General features: G+C 37.7%; 1 protein-coding gene across 1 annotated transcript; it reads right to left on the bottom strand.

Annotated features, from left to right (window-relative positions):
- Positions 1-251: 251 nt before the first annotated feature.
- LOC133888584 (uncharacterized) lies at positions 252-8482 on the bottom strand. Its single transcript, XM_062328921.1, has 18 exons — positions 8174-8482; positions 7564-7773; positions 7324-7419; positions 7109-7161; positions 6243-6339; positions 5766-5839; positions 5196-5313; positions 4684-4794; positions 3995-4071; positions 3303-3369; positions 2885-2950; positions 2194-2301; positions 1942-2072; positions 1703-1769; positions 1515-1582; positions 1330-1423; positions 1034-1104; positions 252-951 (listed from the first exon to the last, which is right to left on the bottom strand). Exons 1-18 carry the CDS (start codon positions 8324-8326, stop codon positions 591-593), a joined length of 2022 nt encoding a protein of 673 aa, XP_062184905.1. The 5' UTR covers positions 8327-8482; the 3' UTR covers positions 252-590.
- Between the last annotated feature and the right edge of the window lie 2782 nt (positions 8483-11264).

Here is an 11264-nt window from a genome sequence, read left to right as displayed (position 1 = left end):
CGAAAAGAAACTGTTGAAGATGAGATAAAATAAAGAGAATAGGAACGAAAAAGAGAACCAGGAAGGGAATGAAATAAAGAAAATATGGTTAAAGATAGTCTTATGGTTAAAGAGCGCCAAGTGATTGCTGGAGTAGAAACGAGCTGCATTCTAAGTTACAAAATACCACCGACAAGGTTGAGGTATGTTAGTGTTCAACCTATAACCAACTTAAACAACTGTCAATTTATTTTTAGGTTCTCTTCAACCACACATTATTTCCTGGCAATTCTGCTGAATTAAGACCTGACGGGGCTTTCCCAGAGCAGTTGATCTTTAATAAAGTTATTACAAGGTCCAAATGTGGAAATGTTACATAAGTTTCACCGTTATTGTATACATGTGCAGGACAAGAACAAACAAATAAGTGACGCCTTGTCATTGTACAATGTTATATTGTTACCTGCACTGCCCATGCAGTAAGTATAGAACATCCATGGACACAATGAAACAACATTATGTGCATTCTGTCATTCAACATATGTACAAATTTGGTGCAAAGCCACACGGAAGTTGGGAGCATGCGTCTCACCAATGTACGGTGCATGTGGTTATTTTGGATTGCTTGATTTAGATATGTCGGCTCGCAGCTCCTCTTCAAGCTCGTCGAAGTCCCAACCACTTATCTCAGGGTATTTGTTAACTTTCCCGAATTCTAATTCTAGCTTTGCAAGCTCTGAATCGGGGCCCAGCGTCTGCTCAGGTTTAACCGGAGATTTTGGAGCGTCCACAGGCACATCTTTAGGCGAAGAGGGTGTCTGAGCAGGTGAAGGGCTCAATTCAGATCTGTCCTTGGTTGGCACCTTTGCCTTGCGGACTTCAATGTCTAGTGTTGGCCTTTCTACAGACTCGAATGCCTCTTTCAGCTTCTCTATCTCAGAAAATAAGTTCCTGACCTCTGCATCATCTCGCCTGAAAAAACAGAGGAAAGGTGACTTGTCCAATTGCAGGAATCACAAGGACCAGAAAGAAGTTGAGAAGAGTTAGTCAATACCTAGAATTAGCCCCTTGCTCAGAATAGAACATCTTCTTCATGCGATCTACAATGCTAAAGGCAATTACGATCTGAAAGTGTGGGAACATTGTCAGACGCCTATCTATTCTTTAAACAAAGTTGAACAGGCTAAAAAAACATATCTGTTCATAGCATGACTTCTACTGTAATATCTACCTCAATTTCGCTCAAATATAAAGACAACTAGGGATGTTTATTTGAAGAGATGGATGACCTCTAAAACAACCAATTAGAAGTTCAAAGTGTAAAATCAATTCTGGATACTCAAAAGGTACCTTCTTTTCAGTTTCCAAATATTCCTCCTCAAGGGACTTTTGTGGACTTGTCTTTTCGGAAACCTCATCATCTTCGTGTTCTATTGACTCCTCCCTGCAAGATTTGGTCCAAGGCATCAGATTGCAAAACCATTAGGTTTTCTTTTTGTTGGAAAAGGAAGAGTTAGAAAGAGCAACTGAACAACCTTGAATTTAAGACTGCCAAATTATCCACGTATGTGCGAATACGCTCAACTGATGGACTAAGAACTTCCTGCCCAAGAAAAAAAGATGCTTATGAGATATGAGACAATGAATCAAAGATATACTCCAATAATACAATGTCTTTACTAGAAAAACAAGGATTTTGAAAAGAACGTATCCAACCAACAACCTCGAATTTAGAAAGGTGGCATTTGGTCAACTTCAGAAAATTGCTTGTGCATCTCTCCAGCTCATCACTAAACAAAAAGTAAAGCTGAATTAAGTGAACACGCTATCTAGTTGCAATAGACAGCACATCAGAAAATGGAGCATGTAATTTCTAATTGTAGCTTTACAAGGGGAGATAAAAGTAATAGGACACAAGGTTGAAGCTTGTAAAAGGCATGTATGGCCATAATCACTACGTACTTAGTTTTATTATCCTTCTGTTCATTGTATGATGACTGAAGTTGCCATGTATCCTCAAGGAAATTTATCCAAGTCTTGACTACACCAGCCTCCGCGTTACATGAGTCAATAGATTTCGAAAGTTCATTCTCCTGAGGTGATGCAGAAAAAAATTCAAGCTGGTCAATATGATGAAAACAAATAGCAAGCATCAATCTCATCAAATAAAATGGGATGAAAACTAAAACTGGAAAATCAGAAAAATATAGGCACCTTTGCTTGTAAACTAAATATCATCTGGTCGCTTGCTTCATGAAATTGGTCACTCTCTTCCCTCGTTTGCTTGAGCCGACCAACAGCAGCATTCAGTGAAATGTTGACCTGTTCATCATGAAACATTGGAAAGAATCTCAAGATCAAAACTAAAGCTTGCCTTTCGCAAAATAATAAGAACAGGACTTCATAAGATAAACCCTTCACAGGAATGAGTCCCTGGTCTATTCCATATCGATGTAATGAACAAGATTGATAAGGGCCAGTGGGGGGGTTTTATCGAAGATGAATTCCCCGTTGTATCATTTCTTTCTGAGGCATGCTCTCGAATTCTTGAATCCATAAGAGATTTTTAGGTTTATCAGGAAAGAAACAGGATAAGACTAATGGAAAGCATTTGCCCCTTGCAAATATTTTAATTTTAATACAACAATTAAATGTGCCTTTATGATTTAAAAAAAAATTATTGCAAGTTGACTTTTGTGGCGCGTCTTGTCTTGCGCCTTGCTACTATGGCTTCAGGCCACTGATGAAGAACTTATCATTCCGCAAAGTGATACATCAGTTGATCAAACACTTTATATCATGTTTGAAGACATATTTCAGATTGATTAAATATTATCAAACCTAGGGCTAGGAGAAGCCAAGAAAAAAAAAACAAATCTTTCACGAAGGTCTCGGTATAAGGTACCTTCTTCAACTGTGCCTCAAGTTCATCCCTTTGTTTCTCCAATTCAGAAATCTCAGCAGTCAACTCCTATATAAGAGACACATTAGAAAAAGGGATTTGTTCGTAGCGCAATAGATTAAACAAAGCATGACTTATCTGTGCATTCATTTTATAATGTAAATGTACATGCACCATATGCAATTTGATATGTGTAAATACTTATGCAGTAAAGATATAGGTATCCATGCGCATGCAGAATGATTTCCTTGCAGCAATCAGGTACAGTTATATAAGCTGACAGAAGCTTACATAGGTGCATACCTACAATTATATGCTAGATGGGAACACAATCGGGGTTCTATGTTCTACGACACGCGACTTCTTATGGTATAAGAACTACAACCATATTCCACTACACCATATGAGCTAGGATTTTTACCTTTTCAACTGCAATCACTTCATTCTCCTTTTTAGCACGAAAGTTAAGAGCCTCTTCTTTCTGGCGTCTGACATAGTAAAATTTAAAAGCTCATCACAAAATTTTCTGTACAAATGTAATAGTTCAAAAATGCAACAAACAATGTCCAGAAAATCGTATAACCACAACAGTGACAAGTGATCAACATGACAGGTATTCATGGTGTAGTATCACATAGACAATGAGTTAGGTTATTGATAACTGTGCCAATTTAATGACAAAGAACCAAGCTTTAGATTTTCTAAACAAACACACAGCAATTCTGAACATGATTCTGTGAACCAAGTGTAAGTTGGATTGGTACACAAATTTAAAGTACAGAACTGCAGATCTTTACTGTCAGTGAATAGTGGTAAAGTCTGATATGTGTGTATGGACATATGGAATATAGCGACATCGGGATTTGTAATCTTTTCTTATGGCAAGTGTTCCTACAGGTATTCATTTTTCAATTGATGAACTCCTAAAAATAAACCATATATACAAGGAAATCATGCATGTCATAAGATAAGACTTCATTCACCAGAAACATAAACTTAAAAGGGATAGCGGAGACATAAACTTGACAGAACACTTGTAGAAGATTTAAGATTCTAACAAGAATGAACAAATGATATGAAAAGATTCTTATAGTAAAGTTAAGGAAGCTACACCTGTGATCCAAAATACGCTTCTCCGCCTTGGAGGATGAATTAGCAAGGGAAGTCGCCAATACCTTTAATTTGTCAACCTGCAACATTTTAGACTTTTAGTCCATAATGTTAGCATAGCAAACCGTGCTTTTTCACCAATGTGCATATATAAGCAGAGTTCATCCAGAGTGACTAGTGACCACTATACGAAAGTCTGAACTAATGAAGCAAAGGGTAGCATGAAATTTCATACAAGTACCAATGGGGCATTGGTGATTGGTCACCTGGACCATGCAATATTTTTGAAGAAAATTAACATGTATGATTATCACGCCCAACAAACATGGGCCATAGTGCAAATGACATGGACTATTCAACGGAATGTAAATGTAAGAAAGAATAAATATCTGAGAGCACCGAGTCCCATAACTCATAAATTCACTTCTTCCATGGATAAAGTCCAGAAATAAAGTTCCAAGAACCAAAAACAAAACAGTAAAGTATGCATGAACGCGATAGTCAGCACTGAAGAGTGAAGAGATTCCTATTAAACTATCACTGAATACAAGCATATAACTGTCTTTGTTCAAGTTTCCATGCAACTCTGATGTTTAGTCAGTTTATGAGACTGAATATAAGTAGTTGAAAAATATATATAAAGGTGTATCTAGTTCAAAAATGAAATACATAAAGATAAAAAATAAACATGCCTTTTGGGAATGGATCTCTAGGGAGTCCCCAGTATTAATTGATTTTTTCTTCAATAAAAGCTCCTCCATTCTAGAGCAAAATTGGACTTCGGTGAGTGCTTCTTTGAATGACTGGAGAAGGCAGAAAATACAGTTAGCTTGTTTAAAACTAAAGGTGTTATGGATCCTAAAACATTACTTATAAAAGATGCAACAGGTCAAAACAAACTGGAATTTGTCATATTGAAAGTACTGACGAGTGTATTGATTAAACATGATCAGTGAAATAATTGTTGGCGTTGTATCTAAAGCATTAGTTCCAGGAAGAAGCCATCTGCTTAATGAGTCTAGGGTCATAAGGAATTTGAATGAAATAAATAAAGGTATCATGCCATCTTATATGTGCATAATGACACTGAGTTTGCTTACTGTTAAATCCAGAGTACCTCTGTGAATATATATGACAATTAAATTGAAAAAACAAGCAAAACAAAGTAATTACTTAATTAGAATACATAAAACAGAAGCAACACCTCAACAATTGCAACAGCGGTCTTTTCTGTAACTTTATCAGAATCGTCAACTGATTGAACTCGTGATGCCTCCTTTTCATCTAGTTTCTTCCACAACTCTACAGCTTCAGTATCTATCCTGAAGTGAAATACACATGTTAGAGTAACAACAAAAGAAGAGCTAATAATAGCCCAAAAACAGAGATAAAAGCACCAGGTTACCCTTCCAGGCTTTCCACATGTTACATTTTTTATGTTCTTTTTATTTTCTTTTCTTTTCTTTTTCCATCCACTTTTTTGGTTGCATCTTGTTGGGTTTCATCTCTAGCCTACCCCCAACTTGCTTGGAGCTAAAAGGCTTAGAAATTAGAATAGAATTTGAAATTTTAAGTCCAAAACCTTTGACGATGATTGAGGATATTTAGGTTAGAAAAATTACATAGGATAGCACACTGCTTGGCAAAATCTCCTTATTGGCACTTGAGAGTTGAACAAATAAACATAATCTCGTGTTACACATGAGATACAGATAGTATTTACAACCAGCACGAAAATCAGAGTTCAAGAGCAAGTTAGTAGATTAACAGTCACCTCACAATGTCAGCATTCCTCTTTAGCCCTGAAATGGCACTTTGTGTAAACTGAAGGAGCTCTTCACGTTTCACCTACATGTGTACGGACACGGAGTATTATCTGACAAGAAAAGTCAATTTATGCAAAATTTGATATTGAAAATGGGAAATAAAAATAATCTACTCTTTCTTCACAAAAAGAAAGTAGCCCTAGTCAAGTGCTTGTTTGTGAAGGAAAGAAGCAAGGTAAGACAAATACTTATGTCTTTTCAGCGGTGAGCAAGAAATGTGGCACAAATAAAAAAAGAAACTCAAGTCACCAGTAAAGAAGACAAGAAATATATATGAATTACAATTATAGTCTTGTAGACTACCAAGTACATAATAATTACTGAAATAATCAGAGTGACTCACGCCAAGTATTACATGATAATTTTAGCATTTTAATTTTTGTGATTTGCATGGCATAAGAACATTAGACAACTGGCAAACGTACCAGGACTTCATCATGGTAATTTGAGAATGATTTTGCCAAGTCCTGTATACTGCTCACTATAGCATTATTAACTTCTTTCCCCCCTGTAAGACATATTCTGTACCAAATGACTGTCAGTTAAAATGGAGTGGATGTTCACGAAGAAAAAAGGAACATGGCTCAAGTTCAAGGAACAGTAAACAGAATCATGCCAAAATGCACAAATGATTTGGTTCTTCACAATATATGGACAACCGTGACTAATCTAAAATGTTCTATGGCTTAATTAGATGAATTATGGGCCGACAGAATTTTTTTTCTCAGGGAAGCTAACACATAGAATCATATATCCAAATGAGCTTTCATAGATCCCAAAGCGAAATCTTAACAAGACATTTTCAGTAAGAGTGTGCACTATCAAAAGGAAAAATCATATAACGTTATATCCACATATGAAAAAAACGGGAGACAGTGTTGTACTTGTATAAAAACCCCTGAAATCAATTATTAGCATTAAAGGTTAAGTGCAATTCACATTAAAGAAGTAGGTATTTAGATCACTGGTATTTCAGAAGGCCAAGTGCAAATGTTATTTCATCCAGCGCAGTCGACAATAGAATGTTGATCCTCTTTTCCCTGTTCTATCCAGGCCAAGTGCAGTTAATTATATGTTTCTATTATGGAAACTGCAGGAGAAAATAGGCAGGTTTAAGTATTGTTAAAGGCCATAGTAGATCAAGTACTCAAGCTCAGAATAATTTCTTAGTGTACTTAAACATACACTTAATGTAACTGATGACTGAGATGAAAATTGTTTGGATCTCTATTGGAAAAATAGCATACTTAACCACCAAACATACTGGTAGATCATGTAAGCATAAGCTCACCCGAAAATTTCTAAAAGAAGGGAAACCTCTTCTTCCTTAGGAGCTTCAAGAATCTGGGTATGGAAAAGATTAACCACTCTTAACTTTTACCAACGGTAAGAGAAACACAACAATATATTACAGGAAGTACTTTCTGGCTGGTTAAAAAAAATTACTTAGCCATCCAAAGTAGATGGTATCCTGAAAGACAGGACAGCATGGTTGAACTAACTCACCATGGACAACGTAATGCCCTCAGGAGCTTGGCTATAGAGGAATACATCTCGGAAGTTCATAGGAGGCCCTCCAATATCAGCGTCATAAAACAAAACCTGCGCAGAAGTGTCTGATGTTATAACACATAAAACCAAGAACAGCAGACAAACATCATGCAAATGGTCACACAAAGCCAACAAGTTCCCCAAATAATTAGACAAAGTTCAACTCAATATGAAATCTGATAAGAAGATGCGCACTCTTGCCAATGATGCTTTTGAGGATTTTGGCTCATTTGAAGAGACATTCTGTCCAGCAGTCCCATCCGAACCTCCGATTTCCGCCTCAACCTCCTGCAGCGCCCTGAGCCAACGCCTTAGAACCTGAACTCTCTCGTCCCCACGTGATGAAACCGCTGCCTCTTCCAAGCGCTTAACTGTTTGCTTGACGCTTTTGTAGTTCTGGGCGCCCTGAAAATCCCATAAGACATGTAGACAACTTCCCTAGGTCAAACCATCATCAGTGAACAGGTCATTTACTGTCGTAAGGACAGTCCAAACATACTGCACCAGACATGAACCCTAAAAGCCTAAAGGCCCAAACTTTTTCACCCTTTCCCCGTTATGGCAGACACTCCCTGTCCCAGAACATGACAATGTGACAGAGAGATCACTCATCAATCAATTGTTACATTGAATTAGAAGTACTCCTAAATTCATACGGTTTGAATTAGTAGAACAGCAGCTCGAATTACACGCAACCCGGCAACTCCGGCCCAGAAATCTCACGTTTGATCCATTTCCCAATTTTGCACATCCTCAACACGCCAAATTGAATGGTTTTGAGGAGGGGGGGAGGGGCACCGCTCACCATGCGGTCGTTGATGATCTTAGCTCCCTCGGCGACGGCCTGGCCAGCTTGGTGGGCGACGGCGTCGGCGTAGCCCAGGACGGTGCGGGCCACGCCGCTGCGGCCGCCCGCCTCGACGGCCTTGCTCACCGCGCTCCGCAGCCACGACGACATCGCGGGATCACGACGACAGCCACGGCGAGAGGATGGGCGGGCGAGCGGGGCGTGTGCCGTGGGAGTGCGGCGGTCGCGGCCTTCTCCTCTTCCGGGATGCGCTTCAGAGTACACCTCAACGGCGGGTCGTTTGCTTTCGGCTTTCTCCTCCTCCTTTTTTTCTCATCGCCTTCTTTTCTTTTTCTTATTTATATTTTTCCCAATTTTATGAATTAAAAAGGCTAAAAGGCGGCCAATTTTAATTTTATGAATTAAAAACGGCTAAACGGCCAATTTTACTAAGAATGTTTGCACAGAAATTTCGCCTCCTTGTTTAAGTTAAACGCAAGCAATGCAGTTCTGTTGTCTGTTTCGGATGGATAGGGATATTGCTTGGGACACACTTGAAAAAGGGTTCAAGGTCATCGGTCATGTTATCTGCAAGCCATAAGTTGATTAGTATAGCTTGTTCTAAAAGAAGTCGATTAGTAAAGGTACTCACTCAGATGACCTAAATTTTAATAGGTATACAGTTTTTGTATAACAAATGAGGCTAAATAATTACAGATGAAAAAAAAAAGAAATTCCTAGATTTTTGCCCCCAAAAAATACTGCAGAAGTAATTAATATGACTAAAAGAAAATAAACGGAATTTTCATCATCCAGAGAGCTAAAGCGTGCAGCTCAGCTTTGGACTAGAGGCCGACCGCCTGTCTTGGACCAAATTCAAACTAGGCCTTTTGGGATGGTTTCTGCTCCCGATGTACTTTCAGCCCACAAGCCTAATAAATATTCCGGATAAATGGGCTTTTCCATCCCGGGCCGATATGGCCCAAGTCTGCTGCTGGCTAACCAAATTTTGCGATTTGTTTTTTTCCTGAACCAGGCAAAGTGAAACTCTAATACTAGTATGTTAAGATCAAAGAAATAAAAAATATTAAGTCCTTAGAATTTACCTGAGCACATAGTTGTAAGCCAGACCATTGGTGTAGTTTATGCTAGCATTTTTCATACCTGTCCGAGTTTGGCAGCGGTTTTCTTCTCCTTTGTCATAGAAATATCAGTCAATTATTAGGTCGGTGTATAGGATAGCATAGTGGAGCAGGCTTCCAAGTCGTTCTGTAACACCCCGTGAACAGTACAAGCCCATAGTGCTACTAATCCATCTATGAGTCGATTGAACAATAAAAAAAAATTACCAACACCTATCCTCTAACTAAAAATGTATAATTGACCAATCACCATGCAGAAAGAAAATGTATCGTCACACTAATAGTATTAAACATCCTGGCAAATAAAAAATATACCTCGATCATACATTCATAGCATAATGAGATAGACAACACAATAGCTAAGAGACACCATACTGATATTACATCCAAATAGACAAAAAGCAAAGGTGATCACGCATGAATCGTGCTGCTACTCATCCCATATGCTCGCCATCACTTCAAAGTGCACTGGAAAGATAGAAAATGTGAGATTTGAAAATCTCAGCAAATGAATTGCTTTAACAAGCTATTGAGCTATAATTGATAAAGCATTCATCTTTAACAAAGATATTAAGCTGAACATATTAATATTATCTGAAAAACATAAATAAGTTTGACGATACAACATCCACATGCTATTATCCGATAGCTAAGACTTCATATTAGCAGTATCATCCAAAACGATATTAATATTTCTTGGTGTCATAAGATTGGTATTGATGCATTTAAAATAAAGACATCTATATGAATGCACATATATATACATTGCATGCTCTTTCTCACCTTTACCTCTCCACGGGCAACGTAAGGGTGTGCATCGTACCCCTTCTTGGATAACATACGGTGTTATACTGGTACGATCACGAACGATATGCGACATAACTTTTAACGCATGAAACAGATATATATGGCATGCTTTATGCATAAGTAATATATAACTTTCAAGATAAAATTTTTCATGAGAATGTGTAAGGATGTTCATGTTACATTCTTCTTCACTCTTACTCATTTTTGGATAACATAAGGGTGTGTGTTGTACCATTTCTCAAGTAACATATAATATTATACCGGTACGGTCGTGGCTAAGTACGATGGCAAAACTTTCGATGCAAGATGTCATGCTTATGATATGAACATTTGTATACTTTAAGTATTGCATAAACAAAAGACATAAGTTCTAACATGTGAATATACTTCAAATATTGTATACGAAGAGTACGAACATCTGCAAGTGATTAACATATCTCGCTTCCTTTACCTTATAATCCACCTTATAATCCATGAGGTAAAAGATTATTAGAAGATGCTAATATGCTCATATTCAATTTAAAAGATTATTAGAGACTGGCAATTAAAATATAAAGACAACCAAATAATAAACTATAGCATAATATAACCACTACATTTACTTGCCTTCACTGACGATAAAAGCAGAAACTAGATGCGTCTCAGAGCAGTAACACCTAAATAAGTGCATAAATTAGCACTAAAATACAGCAACAATAAAAGTAAAAGGAGGCACATGTGTCTACACCCGAAAACCCCGCAATCGAGGTCTACGGAACCATATATTTCACTTAGCTTGTAAGACACTAAGTGAGAACTTCCACTAACAGGGTCAAAGACCACAAAACAAAGTAGTTACACACTGACTAACTCTTGCCAAGCTACAACACTATTTTAATAATTACTCCCAAACCGCTTAACTAAAAATAACAAGAGCAACACTCGTGGAATGATGTAGGCAAGGCCTACTATCTTCATTTTTGTCTTATATTTGAATTCAACACGGTTAAACCTCAATTTCCAATTTAACTTGCTCCACGCACTAGATCAACCAACACACTAAACCGACGATGAAAAACGATCGATCTCCACTAACCACAGGCATCTAAGGACTAAAAAAGATCACAGTTGTAGCAAAATCACGAATCAACAACGAAAATCCAACGAACTCGAGAAAACTC

The sequence above is a fragment of the Phragmites australis genome, chromosome 1 (genome assembly GCF_958298935.1).
Source record: "Phragmites australis chromosome 1, lpPhrAust1.1, whole genome shotgun sequence".
Taxonomy (NCBI): Eukaryota; Viridiplantae; Streptophyta; class Magnoliopsida; order Poales; family Poaceae; genus Phragmites; species Phragmites australis.
The sequence above is the reverse complement of the archived record's forward strand: the minus strand, read 5'-3'. Positions and strand labels throughout refer to the sequence as shown.